Genomic DNA, 21,487 nt, shown 5'->3' with positions numbered 1-21,487 from the left:
GGCCCCGGGGCTGCGGGCCCGACGTGCCCGTGCGGGGTGCGGGGCTGCCCGCGCTGCCCCCAGGCCTGGGCTGGGCCGGCGCTGCGGCTCATCCCCAACGTCCCAACATCCTGCTGCACTCACGGCTGGTTCTTTAGGAGTCTGTCAGACTATGCCAAAAAGGTGGATAAAGGGATCTGACGTTAGTTCAACAAGTGCTGGGTACCAGGTAGCACCCCGGTCCAGTCTGCAGGGTATGTGCACAGGTATGTGCTTCCCTGTGGCCGTGTGGCTTCTGTCCAGGGCACGAAAGGAAGGAGGGGGCTCCACACTGCACATTTGATGTTGTTTCAGTGGCCTTTCTTGCCGTGCACTGTTTGCCTTCCCCAGCAGCAGGACACAGAGAGAAATTATTTTTTTCCTTGATCCCTAATAGATGTTTTCATGTCCTTATCTCTTATATCACATGAGTTCTATGGCCAGTACAACCAGCCAGTGAGTGTGTAACGTGTCACTGCAGAAACGCTCATTAAATATATTGCCTCTGCTCAGTAGGCATAACAACATCTTGGAAGCTCTTGGCATGCTCCTGCACCTTTTTCTTCTTGCAGTCTGTTCAATATTCATACCAGAGGATTAGCCCAGGAGGGGTGGCTGGGAGCAGGCTGATGGCACTCACACAATTCCTGTATCCTTTTTGGGATGCCCTTTTTCAGAGTCTTTCTTGCAGGGAGGTAAGAGGCTTTCAGTACATGGGTTGGTCATCCCCAGCTGCCTTATTTTCTGCAGTTGAGCTACAAGCAGGTATTGGGTGAACTAATGACTTCATGAGTTTAGTTTCTAAAGAGAGGAGAGTGACTATAAAGACAAGTGCTGTCTAAAGTCTCATTGAGCATGAAAAAAGAGGTCTAACTACCCCTGCTATCATTCATGTTGGGTATTGAGATGACTATTCCACTGTTTTCACCAATAAACACCTAATTGTGAATTAATATGTAAAAGTGGTAAGGTTTGCCTGAAATACAGAAATAAAGAGTTTATTCCTGTCCTTTAAGAATGAATGGTCCCATTTTCAGGTTGATTGCTACCTGAAAAACTTGCTAATCAGCAGCAAACACATAGTGTTGCCTTTAGTCCTTGAATCCTGAGGGGCAGAGACTCCTTCTTTGGTATTGAATGGCCATTCAGATAGCATCTTAGCTTAATGGACTTAATGTATTTGTAGCATTGTATAAAATTGATATACACAATTTTGAAAGGGGGGAAACTGCAATGTGTAGTTAAGATGGTTATTTCTTAGCCTCTTCTGTGTTCCTGTATGTTTCTATGAACCTTCTTCCCTTGTTTTCCTTTGTCTGGTATTGAAACTCTTCAGAATAGGCATAATATTTGTTTGTGAACATAGTTGTGGAAGATAATTCCTCTCTCTTTTGTTCCTTAGGTGAGCTTTAGTCCTCAAGACAATGCACAGGTTTGTATCACAGGAAATGGCTTTTTCAAACTTTTTAAGTACAGTGAAGGAAATTTGAAGCAGACGAATTTACGAAGGGAAGAGCCACAAAACTACTTGTGCCATGCCTGGCTGTCTGAGGAGGATCTTATATGTGGCACTGACACAGGCAAACTTACCTGGTTTAAAACTGGGCAGCTGCACTTGGAGATAAGTGTAGAGTACAAAAAAGCACCCAGGGAACTGGAAGATGCAACAAAAGAACATGAGAGGTAAATCTTTGTCAAATACTATTCTTAATAGTTTAATACTTGTGCATGCAGATTCATTGCAGACCACTTGCAGCCTTCTTGTCTAGCTTATGAATAGATAATAATCTTTTTATTGGTATTGATAAATATTTTTGCTTTGTCCTGCTTTATTCTTAAGTCTTCATGCATTTACTGCTTGCAGTTCTAATGTTCCTTGTGGAGTAGCCTCTGAAGATAACGGTTCACAACAGGATTCTTTGCCTCAAATATCTGCAATTGCAGCCTATTCCAAAGGCTTTGCATGTTCACCCAACCCAGGAGTTGTTCTTCTCTTTGAGAAAACCAAGGAAATGGAAGTCTACCAGGAGAGCCAAGAAATATGGGTAGGGAAAAAAAAGCTTTCCCAAGCAGTTATGTAGCAAAGGCCTTAAGCTTTTGCTTTTTTTTTTTTTTTTTTTTTTTTTTGGAGGTGGGGAGGGATGGGGATGGTTTGTCCTTCTGATTCAGTCATTAGTAATAATTTTCAGCACATCTCTAAATTACATTGTAAGCTTTAGCTAACTGTCCTGGTGATAACAAAAGGAAAGGAGTTGGCAGAGGTTACACTGAAAGCAGAGACAGATGTCGTTTTGCAGGGTAACTCTGCATGTTTCCACATGTGAAACGTGCTGTGAGACTACTAAACTTCAGGAAGCCTTTAAGAAACTTGTATTTATGGAGACTTTTTGGATCAAAGAAGTACTCTACATGAGTTTTGAAGAACTATGCTGCAGTGTTTTTTTCCAAGACAAAACTTTTCTCCCCTCAGACATTTATGAGAGTTGTCATAAGACTTGTGCACTCTAAAGTAGTCTGGTAAGATTTCTAACTGTTCTATAATGAGCTGTGTGCATTGACTAACTGCAGTCTCTGGATAAGAACATTTAACACTGATGATCTGGTCAAGTCTTCGTGCTCTGGGCCTAAAAGGTCAGATCTTCCCCATGCACAAGACCCTGCAATAAGGCTGTTATCAGCCTGAATGCAAAGAACTGTTATTCTGAGATCACAAATTTCATGCAGTTTTTATTCTTGCATTTGCTAGGGTTTTTTCCCCTCAATGTTTTTCCTGCTACCATTTCCATTTTTGTTTAATGCAAACTTGTTAAGAATAATTCTGAAATGTCCTCTGATACTTTTCTTCAGTTATAGATGGATCTCATGCTATATATTCAGTTTTGTCATCTTGTCCTCTATTCCCTGCCTTGCAGTAGTTATGTACTATCTCCAAGTTGTCCTGTTGAGGTTATGTATATGCTTATTGGAGTAACATGGCAGCAAAAGTGTGTGTGTGCATGCCTACTACTAAAACACAGAGACCTGGAATATCCCATGGGATGCATTTCTTGTGTAGCTCCCTCAGGACCCGTACAGCAGTGACCCAATGCAGTCAGGCAGACAGAACATTTTATGTATATGCTTCAGCCCCTCTGAGGAAACAATGGTCGTTAACACAAGTGAAAATCAACTTTACATGTTTAATATGCCCTCTACTGATCTGAGGAAGGTGAGTGCAATCTTACCACATTCCACAGCCATCATGTCCAGTAAGGGGTGTATCGTAATGGTCTTTTTCTATGATGCATTCTCATAAACTCCATTAAATAGCATCCAAACCCTTACAGCTTATGATAGGAAGCTTTCCATGCTTCTCCAAGAGCTGTATTTCAGTAGCTCCTCGTTCAAGCTGATGTTATGCAGCAGAACGGTAGAGGACACTGTTTAGACTCTTTAAGGGTTTGTGTGTCACTGTTGAACCACTGAAGTCTTTAATAGAGAGGTCTCTAATGTAACTGTAGTGGTTTGTGCTCCACTGTAAGATATGGAAACTTTAATGCAACGGTAAAGCCACAACAGCAATGGGAACCTTATATGACTTTAAAGTAACAGTTGTCAAAGTCTTAGAAGTGAAGCCTCTTTGTGAAAAACAAACCCAATGAAAGACATTCCCTACTCTGAAGGAATATAAATAATAAGACAAAAGAGAAATGAAATAGACTTGCATGGAGTTAAATGCCTAACCTGAGTACAACTGTATGGGAAGACCTTTATAGGAAAGGGCTTTGTAGTTACAGCTCCTCTTTCTGCATGCAGTCCAAAGTTTTACTGGTGCTTCACTTCCAGCATGTAATAGCTAAACCTTAAGTTAATGTTAAGTTGCTTATCAGTCAGGACTTGATTATTTTTAAATATGTGTCTGACCAGAAGGCCTTAACTGAATTCTTGCAGGTGCAGTTTAATTTCATTATCTAACCTGCATTTCTTTAGATACGTACAATTATGTCCTGCTCTCACTAGTGTATGAGAATTGTGGAGCTTACATCTTCCCTGTGTTACTCCTCTTGTTCATTAATTATAAAGTTAAAACTATTCTAACATTGTTATGTTTTTAACATTGTTATGTTCAGACTGGTGCAGTGAAAGGATTAAGTAGTTTCCTTTAATCTTTTGATTAGTGTATGCAAAGAGCTATGATAGATTTCTCACCTGACTTACTTCTTGCAGCAAAGTATTTCTAGTTTTTTATGTTCTCATTGCTTCTCAGGAGAAGGCAGCTTATTTTACCTATCTGAATTTCCCAGTGCATTCTGCTTCAATCACTGGTCTGGACATCTGTATTTGGAAACCCATTCTTGCTACTTGTTCCCTGGATAAATCTGTCCGCATCTGGAATTACAAGACAAAGTAAAGAGTTCTTTGTGTTTGATATTTTATTATCTCTTGCTTTTTTTTTAGCAAGCAGCAGCAGCAATCTCATACAAGTGAGAATGTTGTTCTGGTAAAATTCTTGTGTGGTGGGGGATGTACATGGTCTCACTGAAATGATTTGGGGAATGTGCTTATGCAGTGCCTTTGAAACTAGTGCCAAAAGACTTCAGAGCCTTTTCTATTAAGCCTTTTTTGTGCCAGACTTCTCATGTGATTTGGAAAAAAAATATGTTCAGGAATGTTTCTTTCAGGTTTGTCTTAAGATCCTGTTGTCCCATCTCATGCTCCGTAGCCACAGCAAAATTACTCCAACTTTTCAGGTTCTATGGAGAGTGAAGGGGAGAAAAACAAATCTCAGAAGAGATGTATGTGTAGGTTTCTTCACATTTGCTTTCTTCATTATACTACAGTAAATAAGGGTTTGGTCTTGCACCTTCCACACCTTCTCTGTGAAACAGGAAGTTCAGATCTCCCTGTTTCCTGTAGTGTCTGTGTGATCATCCCTTTGCTGGATGACAACACCTTTTCTCAAGGACAAGACAGTCAGATTGTAGCTGCAGGTGTCCTTATTCGGCCAGATTATGTCCTGTCAAGTGTGCCTAGGGAGTTTGCACCATGCCATACTGCACAGTGGTTTTCTCTTTCAGCACTTTGGAGCTGTATAAGGAATACCGGGAGGAAGCACACACAGTAGCACTTCACCCCACTGGCCTTTTCTGTCTGGTTGGGTTTACTGACAAGCTACGATTTATAAGTCTGCTGTATGAGCACCTGCATGTTTCCAAGGAGATTGCTGTGAGGAACTGTAGAGAGGTAAGGAATGATGCAGAAATGAAGTTGGAAAGTTAGAGGGACCAGAATGGTGAAGAACATTATGTAACATAGAAACCTCTCCAGTAGCTCCTAGTAGGTTTTAGGATATCAAAGCACAGAGGAAAGGATTCCAAGTACTGGAAATTAGTCTAGGTAACTGTGGCCCTGGGAAGCAGCAGAAGGGGTAGTTTGCTCAGAAATACTCAAGGAAGGACTGAATTTTACAGGGGAAAGCGCCAATTAAGAACATAGTAAGAGACTAATTATGTCATGGAGTTTTCTTTTTGTGTAACATTCTGATTAATTGGAATTCAATACATCAGGTTTTTTATCCACTACATCTACAGTAATGGGTGGTTATGTTCTTTTTCTAGTGCTCATTCAGTAACAGAGGCCATCTTTTTGCTGCAGTTAATGGAAATGTGATTCAAATTTATTCCAGTATCACCTTTGAGACTATTAATAACCTGAAAGGACATAGTGGGAAGGTTAGTAAAAAAATTATATATGATACAGCTCATCAAATTATGAACTAGTTGATAAGATGCATTTTGAAAATATAAAATACAGTTTTGGATCAGAAATGGGCCCAAAAATTAAAAATAAAAGTATAAAAATCAAATTTCTTTGGTCCAACATATGCATGCACTAGATACATCTGAAGAGTCTACCCTTAAACTGAAGGTGAATGATTGGCAGGCAGCTGAACCGGGAAAAATATCCCAGTAATAAATTACAAAAATACAATGTAGTACTTACTATTGAAATGAGCTTTTTCCTAACAGTGTGTTCATAAAGTAGTTCTTACTGGTTATACTTTTTTAAAATGCTAAAATGGAATCATTTGAGAAACATCTAGGGGGTTTTAAGTAAGACTTAGAAATATTACTACAAATTATCATTGATTTACTAGTAAAATGACTCCAGACAGGATGTCTATAACTTGCACATCAGTTTCCTTGGTCTGTTTTGCTTTTGCCAGATACGTGCAGTTAAATGGAGCTTAGACGATGCTACATGTGTCTCCTGTGACACACATGGTGCTGTATATGAGTGGAACGTGTTGACAGGTGAAAGGAAGTCAGAGTGTGTGCTCAAATCCTGTATCTACAGCAGCATTGCCCTGTCTTCTGATGCCAACATCATCTTTGCTGTTGGATCTGACCAAACTCTCAAAGAAATTTCAGACTCTTTGGTGAGCTAACAAGCACTCTGGGATTTTGCTAAATTTCATAGCTTGGGTTTATCCCAAAGTCTTCTAGTTCAGCTGACAAACTAACTTGGCAATATTGTATCCCCTGTTCTGCTGCAGTACAAGTGTATCGTGTCTACCACTGTTGGCTACGTGCTTTTTTTTTTTTTGTCCAGAAAAGTAGTAAATTGTGTGTCATAACCATTACATCTCTCAGAAGTGATCAACTTGTGGAACCTGGCTTGAAATGTTAAGACTGCATATCTCTAAAGCTTAATGCTAATTGTTGTTCATGACTTCACTCCTACAGGCATGTAGGGTTTTTTAACTGTGTTATTTGGTGCAGGCAGAGGCATGACAACCGCTCGTGCAATAAGTAATCAAAAAGTGTTGGGAAACGTAATGTAGTGTGAGGGTTTTGTGTGGCTTGTTGTGCTTTTTTTTAGATCCAGCTTGAAGTGCCTGCTTTTGGTGCTGTTTATACTGCAGTAGCTGTTTCTCATTCTGGGCAGATGGTATTTGTTGGTACATCTCAGGGGACAATTCGAGCTATGAAACACCCATTACCTTTGACAAAGGATTTCAACGAGTATCAGGCCCATGCAGGTGCTGTTACAAAGGTAATGTGAAATACTTGCTTTTCCTTCTGTTACCAGCTGCACGTCTCCTTTAGTGCTGATTCTTCATCCCATTTCATAGCATAATACGTTAAAACTAAGGTCGAGGATGCCGTAATTAATATTACAGCATTCATAGGAGTTCTGTTTCTAGAAATAGATGTCCCTGAATAAGCTGCTGTTGGCTAAAAATTGGCTTGCAGCAAACTATGCAACATGGCATATCCCTGATGGAGAGCTTGGATACAACTTCTTCTGAAAAGAGGAAGATAAAGTTATATAGACTTGAAAACCTTCTGTGCAAATGGAAGGAAGAATGAGATAAATGTATTAAGCAACTTGCTGCCTGAGTAACGAGCAGAAGAGACTGCACTGCTGGCCTGCTAGCCAGAGTGTAATTCTGAAAGGCTGATGACCAGCATCTGAAAGTTGGGGATATGGTGAGCAGGGCTTTAAACCACTGAGCATGTCAGTGCACTTTCTCCAGGGAGCCTCATGTTCTGTCTTGTTAAAACTGTTCGCAATTTGAGCATTTTAAGTGTCACAGCCAAATACAGCACCTTGATTTAGAGCTGCACAGCCCAACATTATGCTATGAACTTCAGTTCTTGGAACTCTGCTTCTACCTTGCTTGTACGCTGTGTCAGCTCCCAGGTACTCTATGCCAGGCCATGCAGTCAGAGATCTGGAGGAAGTAACAGCAGTTATTGCTAAATGGTTCTTGGTGAGGTTATTTGCAGATTCAAAAGACAACATTTAGCTATCTGTTCCTCAAACAATTTTTTTAAGAAGAAAGCTAAAGACCTTTGGAATTGTCATATAAATTGCCTGTCTGTGCTATTACTGTCTCAAAGGTCTTTTCTGTTCCAGGTTGTCAAAAATCTTCCTACAGCTTTGAGAGCAGAAACAGATCCAGTGTCTTCACATGTTCTTCTTTTCTTTCTTTCTCCTGTTGTCTGGACCAGGGTGGACCAGAGGACATAGGCAAAATTGGAGTAGGGAGAAAAAATTGGTATAAAATCAAACTGTGTCTCCATTTTTCTTTATCTCTACTATTATTTTGTTGTTTCTTACTTCTAAGATGTTCATAACAAATGATGACCTGTTTCTGCTGACTGCCTCAGAGGATGGCTGTATATTTATCTGGAAAGTCCATGATAAACGAGATGGGATACTGGAATGTGAAAAGGAAGCTGAGTATGCTGAGGAAGTGCTGATCCTGAAATCAGATATAGATGAGAAGGTAGGAGGAGCAACTTGTGAACATGAACCATAGGATTCTTAATGTACAGCCTATGAATGACATTTGCATGATGTTTGTGACTAGCTGTTCCTATACGTCCTTCTGTTTAAGAGGGCTTGCATGGCTTTTGTCATAAAAAGAGGTTCCAGCAGGTAGCTGCAGCTGCTCATTAACATGCAAACCGCATTGTGTGAACAGTGAGTGTGGAGCAAAGTTTTGACTTTTCTTTAATATTTTACCCAATCTATCGTTTGACGTAAGGAAGTTATGTCTTGTATGATAACAAGAGAACCTTATTCTGTAACTTCTTCTTGGTCTGCCTGGCTGAAAATTCTCTGCAAAAACTGTATTTCCTAAATATGTGCATGCGAAGAAAACATGCTTAACAAGCTGCTCTTGATGGTAAATAATCTGTTTATAAACTGTTTTCTCATCCATGTCCTAACAGAGTCAGACAATACTAGACCTGCAGATTCATGTAAAAGAACTACAGACAGAAAGTTACTACCAGCTACATCTCAAGGATGTGTACTGTGATGAAAAAACAAAAGAATTAGAAGAAAAATTCACTAAGGAAATAGACTCCCTTAAAACGAAACACGAGGTATGATTCATATTGCAGAACCAAATACCAAGAAATCTTTCACTGAAGAGCTGAATTCAGGCTTGCATTACACATGTATGGATGCCATAAAGCTTCTGAAAAAATTAAGCATTCTTTTCCAGTATGGTGGGAATTCCATTTCTTGGTATTTGTAAAGCATGAAGCTGCCTTTGAGTCAAGTCTCTTGTAAGTACAAGGGGTTGCAAGAGTTCTTCTAGGTAGCCTAAAAGTGTCTTCACATATAACATGCTGCCTGAGGCCATTGAGCTGTAAGCTCTATCACCCCTGAGTAGTAAAGGGACCATACCTTAGAAATTCTGTCATATATAAGGCTGCAGCTGCTGCAGGATCCAATGATTATTCTTCTTAATGCCACCTTCTTTGTGTCCTGGCTGCTTAGGTTTTTTTAAGAATGTCTGCTGAGGTGTCTTGTATGCTTTTAGAAAACAGAAGTAAAATATATTCCCTGGATTTCTTCTGTTCATGTGTTTATTGATTTCTCTGTGATCATGAAGCAGGACTTCCCTGAAAGGCAAAAGCCATGACAATTCTTCCCAGCATCTTAGTTATCTGCGTGTGTTAATTCTATCCTGTCCATCTATCTGCTGCACATGCCAGATTTCTGGCCTGTAATTTGCTGTATTTCTGGACCCTTTTTAGAGTTAGAAAGCAAGTGATCCAATAGCAATTTCTCTGGAAGTAAGATGGGTTGAAGTGAGAGCTTAAATATCACATTATTCAGTTCTGTCAACCTCATGTTCTTTTTTGGGCTTTTGGATGAGTATTATCCTGTCCTGGTGATTTGTTACTGCTTATTTTGTTGAGTTGTACACAGTCCTTTCAAGCAGTATTTCAATTTGACTCCACATAAAAAAGGATTCCAGTATGAAAGCCTGCCAAGTTACTTACTAGTTTTATTATTTTATGATCTGGCCATTTTCAAGTGCCTCTTTTATACCTTTCTTGCCTTTTGACCCCACAAGCATCCTGGCAGGTTTCTGATTATTTTTAAAATTTTTTTAAAGTTTAATTATTATTTTTTATGTTCCCTTCAAGTAGTTCCACAGACTCTCTGACTTTTCTCATTTTGGTTTTTTGCATTTAAATAAGGAGACCTTTCTATTTTTCCTTCAAACAAGAAAGCCATTTCACTTCTTATAAATTCCTCTACCTGTGTTTCACTTGTGCTGGTTTTCTTCTGCAGTTCTTCAGGCCTTTTCATAGCTGGCACTTGGCTATAGAGTTATAATAAAGTCAGCTAAACTGAAACATCTTTAGGCTTGTTGATTATAGTCTTGCAAGGGAGTGCCTTTCAAGGTGAATAAAAGTTTTCTAGTCAGGCAAGTTGTACATCCTGTCTGACTATCAGTGTTAAGATTAAAGTGAATGACAGATATGGTCAAGCTTAGGGCTAACCCTTCCAGTACTTGTGTCCACCAAGCAAATGGAGTATTTCTGCTTGTTATGAGAAGAAAGTGAAAAAATTTTACCTGTGGTACAATGCCCAACTTTTCTGGGAAATTTCTCACCCATTTTCTTGTCCCAGTTCTTTGTGCTTGTTTAAAATATTAAATCATTTGTAGGGGTAGCTGGGCATTCAGACCTCACTTTCCTTAAGTATATGTCATTCTGTGCAAATGTCAGTGTTTTAGGACCTCAAGGTTGCTTCTAGTGAGACAGGAAGCAGTTTATCTGGACAACAATTTGTGGAACTGCAAATTCTCTTCAAGCAGGCACTCACAAAGAAGTGGCGGCTTTTGTAGCTCACAAACTTTCCTTGTTAGATTAGGATTATGCAGTACTCTGTATTATAGTAACTCCATTTTGCTAGCTTTCCATAGTTACGTAACTTGTCCTAACAGACTAATCCCTGGGAAAACTTGGCTTAGTGGCACATGGCATCTGAACTTTGGTGAGACTTCAAACATAAGTTCTGTTCTGTATGTGTTCCCCAATATGGGAAAGAGCACAAAATATTTGGACACTGCTTTGCCTAGTTTCAAATAAAAATGTGTTTTTCTTAATTTATGTTTTTTTCCCTCAGATTTTACAGGCAGAGAAAGAAAAACAGGAGCTACACCACCAGGTTCAACTGTCTGAGCTGATGAATAAACAGGCCAGGGAGGTGCAACATCTAGGTTAGCCTATAACAAGTGTTTGCAGCTAGAATCTGGAGGAAGTGCATTAGATTCCTAGGAAGCCATGTGACAGGGAGGGATCACTGCAGTAGAAGCACAAGGAAAAATGCATGTGTGTCCTACAGGTATTGCAGGCCAGACGTTTGTCTAAGCTGCACCACACACATGACCACGATGAGAAATTGTATATGGGCACTGTATCTTGGGTGATTGGTTTTTGAGATTAGTAATTTCTTCATTTATCTTATGGCTCACTGTGCAAGAATAGTGAAGTCCTACAGTTCAGCAAGTAGGCTAATGTACAATGCACACAACATGGATCCCAGACTTGTAATCAAGATAAAAGGAAAAATATTGGAAATTAGTACCAAAAAACCAAGTCCATCCATAAATGAGTCCATTTCCTAACCATATTCTGTATCAGTTATAGTTGTATAGCTCTGTCATGGTTGTCATCTCAAGGGAGTGCCTAAATTAGCTGTTATTAATTTGCTGTAATGGCAGAGTAGGAGATTTTGGTGAATGTTTTAGACTTGTTCAAGCTGGAAGAGAACTACATTCTGTCCCAATGCAGTAAGCAGGGATACAGTAGAATATTTGGAGGCACAGCTGAGAAAGGTGAATGACAGTTTTGGAACAGGCATTATTAGCAAAGTGTTAAGTAAAAAGAAGAGCAGGAAACTCAAGCAGTGGTTTTCTGATGTAAAATTTGTGTGGGCACAGAGTCTAAAACCCCTGATGAAGAAAGCAATGAAGTGCTTCTTAGAATAACTTACTGCAACCAGCTGCAAAAAAGACAGTAGAGAGTAAGACATTGATGACTGTGGATGGTTTGGACACATCTCTCTTTTCTATCAGTTTTATCTGTTCCATATGTTTCCTGTTATCAGAATCTGACAGTAATGAGAAACTTTTAATGGAAAATAAGAAATACCAGGAGCTGCGAGAGAAATCCCAGAGGATGCAGGAGGATTATGAGAAACAATTGCACAATTTGGAAGAAAGCAAAAGCAAGGCTGTGGAGGAGCTAACAGAATATTATGAGAGAATAGTTAAGGAGAAATCTCTTCTGCTGGAAGAGGTAGGAAACTTGATTTGCAGCTTGAACTATTGACTAAATTTATCTCCAACTGTGATAAATGTTTCCTAGGAGAAGAGAGGTTGGCTCCCTCCATGCAAATCCTAATCTGCCTGTAACCTCGGGGAAATATGTTGACAGGCAGAATAGTAATGAGGAAAACCCAGCCAAGTTACCAACTTTTCTGAGCTTCATACCTTGAGACAGTAACATGCTCAGATTAATATTCTTGGGCGTTCTCAGCTTCACCTCTTTATCTCCTAGATCCAAGAATCCCTGTTTTTTTAATGTGGGTTAGATGATACATTTACTGTAGTTGAAGAAAGCAAGATTCAGTCACCTTGTTCTAGTGAAGATACAACATTTCTAAAATGGTGAATTCCATTCCAGGGTCTCTGAGGTTCTTGTCTGCATAACTTGAGGGGGAAAAAGAGGAGTACCCTGAGCACTTAGAAAAACTCCTTCACCTTGAGGTCAAAGACTTGGCTTGACAAAGGACAGCCAGATAACTGATGCTTGTATATCTAAACTCAATAAATGCTATCAACATTACTATTTGCTTCTCTGTGTTGCAATGGCAACTTGGAAAGAATGTGAGGAATGAATGTGAGAAGAGAGGCTTACAGACTGCTGCAAACCTGAGTGGTTATTTGTCCTAATGCATCAGAAACAGCAGTTTTAGAAGATCTTCTCAAGTGTAACTCATGTTTGTATTTGCTGCAGCCAGAACAACTTTGCTGATGCTAGTGTTTGGGCCAGTTTCCTAAGCATCCAAACCTTAAGAAGAATATTTTTTTAAAAAATAGTTTTTTTGTTTTCTTACAGTTTTTAAATTTATCTTAATCCCCTAATAAGATGTTATCTAAAATTATATTGCTGCAACTGGAGAGTCCACTAAATACAGATCCTTCTAGGAGAAACATAGTTACAAATAAAGTATTCTCCTGTTCTTTATTGGTGTCTTACTGTTGTCTTCTGTAATCTTTGCTTTCCTTCACTGTAGGCACAGGAGGAGATAAGGCAGCAGCTTCAAGCACATGAAGAAATTAAGAAACAAATTGAAGAAGATGAAGACCAAGAAATCCTGGAAATCAAAATCAAGTATGAGAGACGGCTCTTGGAAGAGAGGGAATCAAACGTACAACTGAAAGGAGAAATAGGAGTCATGAATAAAAGGGTATTTCTTATTCTCTTATCTCTTATTTTGTGGTAGGATTAGACCTGCATTTGGAGACCTATAGCCAAGGACTGTGTATCTTACAGAGTAGGATGGCTAAGTGGTGCACAGCCTTTGGAAACTGTTTGTACTTGTTTGCCTCTCTAGTTGAACAGCCTACAGAAGGAGCTCAAGGAGCGAAACAGGGACATTGAGGATATGAAAGTGGAACAGCAGAAGCTGCAAGGCATTATCAAGTCACTGGAGAAGGAGATCTTGTCACTGAAGACAGATATTCAGAAGGGAGCCGACACTATCCAAGACAAGGTGAAAAACTGGACAGTTGGCTGAGATCAAATTCAACCCTCCCTTAATTTAATGCAGATTTTTTAAAATAGTATTATGTTGTGATAAAATCACATGACTGAACATTCAGTTTTAACTAAAAGAATTTGCAATCTTTAGTTTGGGATTTTATTTTTTTCCTGACATTCTAAGCCTTTCTTGGGGAGCTCAAGTTAAGGTTGTTGCGTTTCTTGCCCCTTGTTCTGCCATCTGCAGTTGGCTCTGCATTGTTGGCCCCTTCCCTTCCCACCACTCTGTGTAAATGTGCAGCTGAAGTCCACTCTTTCACTACATCCGTGACTGCTGGTTTCACCTCGACCATATTTGTGCCTTGTCCCAGGGCTATGTTTGAGAGTGCTGTGTCTGATTCAGATCTCTGTACCTACTTTTCCCAGGAGAAGAATATACAGGACCTAAAAAAGAAAAATCAGGACCTGGAAAAGTTCAAGTTCATACGGGAACACAAAATAGAGGAGCTTAAGAAGCAAGTAGAGTCACAAGAAACTTATATCAAAGGAATGAAGGAGCAGATCTGTGAGGTGAGTAACACTCTCATTTAGCCTCTGCTAATAAGCCCTTTGTCTGAATACAAAGATAACCCAGCAAGTCTCATGGAGGACTCCACCCTGTTTGTTCCTTGACTTCTTTCAGGGGTACACAGCACTGATTCAATATCTTTACAGCTAATAAAAATATTTGCACACAATAGCTGCTGTTTCATTTTCTATCACATGCTACCAGGGATTGACACATTTATTTAAGCTCCTTTTTCAGTATTTCATTCTAAACTCTGAACAATATAAATTTTCCTTAAAAATAGATCTTGTCCTTATGTGCTTGCCCTCCACATACTCTGCAGAGTTTGCAAGACACTGCCTTTACTGATCTGAGAAAGAGGGAGTAAACATCTTATCTCCTGCAGATTTATGCAAAGATAATTCTGTTTATGCGTTAGGTACATGGACAAATTCCTGATCATCAGATGACCCATGGAAAATTTCCATGTATTCATACTTAACTTGCAGCAAATTCATAAAGGCAACTTGTTCGTGGTAGAAACTCACTGTAATCTCTCCACAGATATACCTTTAGCTCACTCAAGTTGATTCAGAACAAAAGTCTTTTAAATAAAATGCAAACTAATGAACAATTTGTATGTATGTCAGACTACCATGATAAAAGCCCTGTTCTCTGTTCTGGACACCATCATGTGCCAGTACATGCTGGCTTATGCCCTAATTGCTTTTCTCCCTACGTTCTACGTATGTAGGCACAGCTTTTTAATGCATTTGTTTCTTTTCAGTATCAGGTTCTTCTTTCCATTAATGACTATTGATTTCCATCTCACCTATTTTTTTTAAGATGGAACAGTAAAGCTCCAGTTTAGCTCAAATAAATGAAGGGGCATCACATCACTTAAATACCTGTAACTGAAAAGGGAGTTGAATATCCGGTTTTATGTTTCTGTATATTCTGACAGAGGGCAGTGTTGTTCCAAAATTGACTATTTTCATGTTGTAATTAAACCTGAAGGGGGATCTACTCCCTCAAGCCTGTATTTCTACTCTCTGGCTTTCCTGATATGTTTTTTCCTGTCTCCTTTTAGTCCTGATTTCCTCCTCTTGCTTCCTTTCAGATGGACAAGGAGCTGGGACAGTTCTACGAGGAGAGCACACATTTGAAGCTGAACATCACACAGCTGCAACAGAAACTAAAGGCAACTGATCGTGAGATGTACAGAGAGAGGCAGAAGGTATGGTGTGCAACCACTGTGCAGGTCCTACATATTGAAATTTGTGGAGAGAGAGCACTGTAGAAGCATTAATCTGAGCAAAGAGGTACTTCAGGGATGCTGTGGCCAAAGACTAGAGTTTCTCTGGTCAGTGGGGACAAATGCAGAAAACTTCCAAGCCTGCAGCCAGGTTAGAGAGTTGATATTTTAAAAATCCAAGGCTTTATGTGTAATTTTGTTCAATCAACACACATTCCCCTGGGTTTAACACTGACTGCTCTTTCCTGCCCTTACTTGAAATCTGGGGACACTTGGCCTAAACAGGAGCAGCATGTAGGCTGCCACCTACAATGATACATAGGCATTAGTAGGATGAAATGAAGGGTGAGCTTATTAATGAAGGAGACAAGAACCCCTTCTGTTTGACAACAAGTGTGTCAGATGTGGAGGAGGAAAAGGGACTGAAGCGAAGGTGAAGGAGCTTAGCAGGCAGTGCAGGACTGTGGAAGCAAGTAAAGGGGCCTGGTAAACACCAAGTAAGAGTGAGAAGTCAATCTTAAGGTGAAATCAAGTTGTGTATGTGTCTAATATGAGTTTTGTTCCTTGCCTTCTCTCATGAATTGTTTGCATGTTGTTTCTAAATAAGAATGTATGTGGTTTGGGGAAGGACAGCAGGGTATAGCATTCCTGAAAACAAAGCACTGGTTTTCAGGTGGCACTGGCATGCTGGCACTTACAATACCTAAAACAAGTAATCTTTGATTAATATTACTGCTAAAATTTATCACCACTATTCGATACACAGTGCTCACATGCCCAGGAGTTTTTTTAATGGCGTATTTTTTAAAAATTAAGTGGAAGTGAAGTATATGAGAGCTTTCAGCCTTCCTGCTAGACTTTCTAGAAAACTGCATGTGATCAAGTACTTTGATGAGCCAAATAAGAATGTACCTATATCATTCTTGCAGAAGCAAGATATGGAAACTCTCATCACACGATTTAAAACAGATCTTCATAATTGTGTGGGCTTCATTCAGGATTCAAAAAAAATGAAGAATGGCATCCGTGAGCTTTATGCTAAGTATGCACAGCCATCAGACATGGTGAGTCAGGGCCTTTGCCTCCTCCTTGCAGATAAATTTCTCTGGTACTGTAATTAGTGAGGCAACATACTGTGCCCCTCAGGTGGAGACTGAAGAGGTAGACACAGATTTGCAGCAGGAGCAGAAGAGAGAGCAAGAGAGGACAGCTCTTGAGAGGAATGTGGTGACTTTAAAAAAGAAGTTGGTGAAGGATCAGCAAATCCAAAGAGCTGCCTTCTTGCGTATCATGCAGGTAATCAGCCTTTTCCTTGTGGTATGGGGAGGGAAGAAGGAGACAGCTGAACAAAAAGGCTTTAGTAGCCTCACTGCTTTCTTAGGACTTTGAAACAGTTCTGGTTGGCTTCCTTGGTTTTTCAAGTTGTTCCATTGAAGGATAATATTCATTGAGCTACTAAGTTCTATGATTTTCTGAACAAAAAGTACAAGATCTCTCAAGTCAGAAATTGCTGCTGTATTATGGATACTTTGTTTCTCTCCCACGCCTTAATGTAAAAGGAGATAGGCCACCTCTGCTGCCTGGATATTTTTTTTAAAATTAATATACTTATTTTTATTTTAAACAGAATGCGTAACTACCAGCATTGTCCATTTACACCAGTCTGAATGGCAACCTGTGCTTGCTGTGTGGTGGTGTTTAGGAAGTAACTTTGGAGGAGGAAAAGAAAAAAAGAAAAAAATGTACTTTCTTTGGACACGCAGTCCCACACCTACTGACCTGAATTCAGAGGAGCTTTCTGCCTTTCACATCCAGGTTTTCTGAGGAAGTTCAGAAATACAGGAGAACTATGCCTAATTCATACCAAGATCTCTTGATCAGAATCTTTGTTCCTTGCAAGAATCTAAAGATCCAATTTGTTTTCTACTGGAATGAGAGGATCTAATGTCCCCCAGCGAACATCCTGGGAGGACAGCTCTTTTACAGCCTCTTCTTACCATGATCTCCTTCTGCTCAGTCAGCATTTCCTTTTCCCCTCACTAGCCCTCTCTTCATTGTTACTTTATTATGCTTCCTCAGGATCGTTAGACCTCAGTCGCCTCCTAAGTCATCTGGTGTTTGCTGTTTATTCATAGGCAGCAGTCTTCTTCTTCCCTGGCCCTGTTTTAGTGGTGTTTTTTTTTTACTCTTTCTGTGAGTTAGATGTTTCCTTTAGCACAAAAGGAGGTGGCCTCAGAAAACAACCTGAAGAATTTCCTTGCTGGAATAGGGTGACAGATGGTGCTCATAATGATAATACTTGATGTCTTGGATCAGTAAGCCTAATATGAAATGGTGATTAAAACTGAATTAATAAAACATCTGGAAGATGAAGATATCAAAGAAACAGACTGGTTTCTTCAAAGAAAAAACAGTTCTCTGAAGTCTAGTAGATTAATAAGACTTTATATCCAGAAGGAATTATCATGGTCTTCCAGGCCTTCACAAGGGGCTTTTAAGACTACCTTAGGCAACCTTCTGTCAGGCCTTGCTTTGAAAAAGTAAATGACATCTTGACAGCCTTCTAGCTCTGTATTTCTATTATTCTTCAGTTATGCTTACATTTTGAAAGCTGTGCATTCCTCTTTGGGTGACTATTCATAGGTTCGTTCCACTAGCAACTGCTGCAACAGATGATTAGAAGTGTCAAGATAATTTTAATTATTTTTATCAATAGGCAAGTTGCTTGTTGTTAGACTGTTTGTTTTTCCTCCAGCCTTCTGTATTTCTCATGGCTTCTTTGGTCACTTGGCTACATAAAACCAGACATACTGAATAATCTGACAGTAACACTGCTTGAACTGAAGCATGTATAGAATAATCTTTTCTATATGTCCTACCTGTCTCTGACAGTCAGCACAATCTGCCTCCAGTCAGTGACTTGTAGCTGAGGGGAAAATAGAGTGCAACTGGTGTACTTCTTGCAGTGTGAAGGACTGAGAAATCTTGCTACATGGATGCACCCTGAGATGTTTCTGCAAACTTAAACTCCTTGAGTGCATCTGTATACAGGCAGTTGCACTAAGCGTTGTACTTTGTTACTGACCAGTTTTCAGTTGTCTATTTCTGCTACATTGACTCGGGTGGCACTGTTACTTTACAGGTGTACTTTGAAGAATGGAATCATATGCCTTACATAAATCTCTTATGGCAACATAATTATCTTTATCAACAAAAGTTATCATTTAGACAGGCTGGAGAGTTGGGTGAGGAGAAACATGATCAAGTTCAACAAGGGGAAGTGTAGAGTTCTGCATTTGGGGAAGAGAAACACCATGCACCAGTACAGGTTGGGGGCTGACCTGCTGGAGAGCAGTGTAGGAGAAAGGGACCTGGGAGTCCTGGTAGACGGGAGTATGACCATGAGCCAGCAATGTGCCCTTGTGGCCAAGAAGGCCAATGGCATCCTGGGGTGCATTAGAAAGGGTAGGTTAGTAGGTCAAGAGAGGTTCTCCTCCCCCTCTATTCTGCATTGGTGAGGCCGCATCTGGAGTATTGTGTCCAGTTCTGGGCCCCTCAGTTCAAGGAGGACAGGGAACTGCTTGAAAGAGTCCAGCGCAGAGCTACAAAGATGATTAAGGGAGTGGAACATCTCCCTTATGAGGAAAGGCTGAGGGAGCTGGGTCTCTTTAGCTTGGAGAAGAGGAGACTGAGGGGTGACCTCATCAATGTTTACAAATATGTAAGGGGTGAGTGTCAGGGAGATGGAGTTAGGCTTTTCTCAGTGATGACCAGTGATAGGACAAGGGGTAATGGGTGAAAATTGGAGCATAGGAGGTTCAAGGTGAATATCTGAAAAAAAAATTTACTGTGAGAGTGACAGAGCCCTGGAACAGGCTGCCCAGGGAGGTTGTGGAGTCTCCTTCACTGGAGACATTCAAAACCCACCTGGATGCGTTCCTGTGTGATGTACTCTAGGTGACCCTGCTCTGGCAGGGGGGGTTGGACTAGATGATCTTTCTAGGTCCCTTCCAACCCCTAAGATTCTATGATTCTATGATTAAAAAATATAATCAAGATTTGAATACACCCTTTTCATAGGAAAATGTCATTATCATTCTTATCTCCTGTTCTTTTACTGGGTTCCCTGTTCCTTGGAACTGGTATTATGAGAGGTACTCAAATCATGCCTTTTGACTGTTTATCTTTTTAAAATATTGCCAGTTGTGATGAAGTTCCAGGGGTTGGAATGGTGCTGTCTTCTAAAACTATAAAAAAAACCACCACAGGTAGATGAAATTACTACTATTCTTCGTTCAAACACGATGGCAACTTTTTAATATTTGCATTAGCTGTTGGTGTGATAACGTATTTCATTGGCTTTGTAAGAGGCAAATATACAAATCCACTCCTCTTGAATTTAACAAGAAATATTTCATTAATGGTTCCCCTGTTTCTGAATCATGAGCAACAGTTTTATCATCCCTGTCTAGTATTAACCCATACTGATCTTGCTGGAGTCTTTGAACCTGTTGAAACACGGGGTAAAGTACATTCTCTTGTGCTATCACAAGTACTTCAGCAACATGCTTTGTGGTAGGCTATTAAAAAAATCAGAGGACTGAGCTTTTATGGGTTGAAAACTGCCTGAAGAAAGAACAAAAGATTGATACATGGCCTGCTTCTCCTCATAACAGCATGTTAGTGGTAGGTATATCAAGTCTTCTTATGATTTATATTGGGAAGTGACATCTGTCAGAACTAATGGAGAGGGCTTGGAAGAATTGCAAGGAGATACAGAAGTGAACAGACACATGGCAGCAAGTGAAAAGCAAAATCACTCTCTGGAGGGAGAAATGGGAATTCTTCACATTAATTCTGAATTAACTGGGTCAGTTGAGGAAGAGACCTGAGCTTCCCTGTGGCAAGGAAGATGATGCCTCAGAGTGCAGCTGCAGTCAGAAAAGCAAAACAAATATTGACTACTTGAGCTGATGTGTTTGGAATACAGTCATGTTTGCTATCAAATCTACTGTGGCCTTATCTGAAATGTGGTGTGCTGTACTGATTGCCCTTGCTCAAAAAAATGTACAGTACCTTCTGCTTGTGGTACTGATTCTGTACAGTCCTGTGTCCTTGCCAAGGATGTGAAGATACATACTGCTGAGCCAGATAGTACCTGTGCTTTTCCTCATAGGGTATATCGTTTTTTTGCAGGAAAATGTGAGTCTGATTAAGGAAATCAATGACCTGCGGCAAGAACTGAAGGAGGCCCACGCCCAGATACATGACCTCAGGTCAAGACTCAAATTAACCAAGAAAAAGCAAGCAATTAAAGTCACAGGTGAATAGTGCTTCTTGTATGTTTTCTACATTGTTCATACTCTTTCCAGAAGCCCTTTTTTTCCTTGGTGAACGATTCTGTTCCTGTCTCCATATTGTGTAGCTTGTCTGCCTGATGGTACCTATTATATTGTAACGTTACCTGCGAAAGCTGCTAAACACTGCAGACTCTTACCATTTAGCTCTACTCCTTCAGCCCTGATAGAAATCTTTCCTTGATCATGCCAAAGAACTCTGCAAGTTGGACCTTCCTTTACTCTGCTCTATCCTCTCTGATTTTATCTTCCAGCTCCCCCCAGTGAACTGTTGTCCAGCCCAGCTGTCCTGAGGTTGAACGCAGAGAAGGAATGTGAGAATATCATAGCAAAGCAGCGGCTAGAAATTCAATGCCTGAGAGACCAAATCCAGGAGAAGGAGCAAATCCTTGCAGTTCAGTCTCTCTTAGATGGAAGTCTTCCTCAGATTAATCTGGAAGAAGGCCATGAGACTCAGCAACAATGACCTGATTCAAGGATACCTCACGTTGTTAAATTCTCCTGGCAAGATATGAAATGCAACAGCATAGATTAGACTTCCTAGACTATCCTGTATTCTTAGACTACAAGCATTTACGAAGCACTCACTGCTCTGAACACAAGATGCCATCAGCCCCTTCTACTTTCCTGGAATCTGCCCTTTTCGTGAGGTCTAGGAGCCAAGAGAAAAAATAAATAAATTTCTGTTAGTGCAAGAGTGATCTTTGTGTCTTCATGCCAGGGCAGGTAGGCACCTTTCTCTTGA

At 40.1% G+C, this 21,487-nt stretch overlaps 2 protein-coding genes across 2 annotated transcripts in view; one reads left to right on the top strand and one right to left on the bottom strand.

Annotated features, from left to right (window-relative positions):
• The window catches only part of EBNA1BP2 (EBNA1 binding protein 2), a 5,253-nt gene extending 5,161 nt beyond the window's left edge, over positions 1–92 (bottom strand). Inside the window, exon 1 of the mRNA XM_010006720.1 lies at positions 28–92. Coding sequence (XP_010005022.1) covers positions 28–92 — 65 coding nt within the window. The remainder of the gene's footprint in view (positions 1–27) is intronic.
• A 331-nt stretch (positions 93–423) lies between these two features.
• Positions 424–21,208, top strand: CFAP57 (cilia and flagella associated protein 57). The gene is made up of 21 exons (XM_010006719.1): positions 424–474; positions 1,421–1,701; positions 1,883–2,063; positions 3,074–3,226; positions 4,265–4,404; positions 5,076–5,241; positions 5,616–5,729; positions 6,224–6,436; positions 6,880–7,053; positions 8,132–8,293; positions 8,742–8,897; positions 10,942–11,035; positions 11,926–12,116; positions 13,117–13,290; positions 13,438–13,596; positions 14,010–14,153; positions 15,251–15,367; positions 16,315–16,449; positions 16,532–16,681; positions 20,582–20,708; positions 20,997–21,208. The coding sequence occupies exons 1-21, from the start codon at positions 424–426 to the stop codon at positions 21,206–21,208; spliced, it is 3,294 nt and encodes a 1,097-aa protein (XP_010005021.1).
• Positions 21,209–21,487: the final 279 nt, after the last annotated feature.

Source organism: Chaetura pelagica, unplaced genomic scaffold (assembly GCF_000747805.2).
Source record: "Chaetura pelagica isolate M959 unplaced genomic scaffold, ChaPel_1.0 scaffold69, whole genome shotgun sequence".
In the NCBI taxonomy this organism is placed as follows: Eukaryota; Metazoa; Chordata; class Aves; order Apodiformes; family Apodidae; genus Chaetura; species Chaetura pelagica.
The sequence above is the reverse complement of the archived record's forward strand: the minus strand, read 5'-3'. Positions and strand labels throughout refer to the sequence as shown.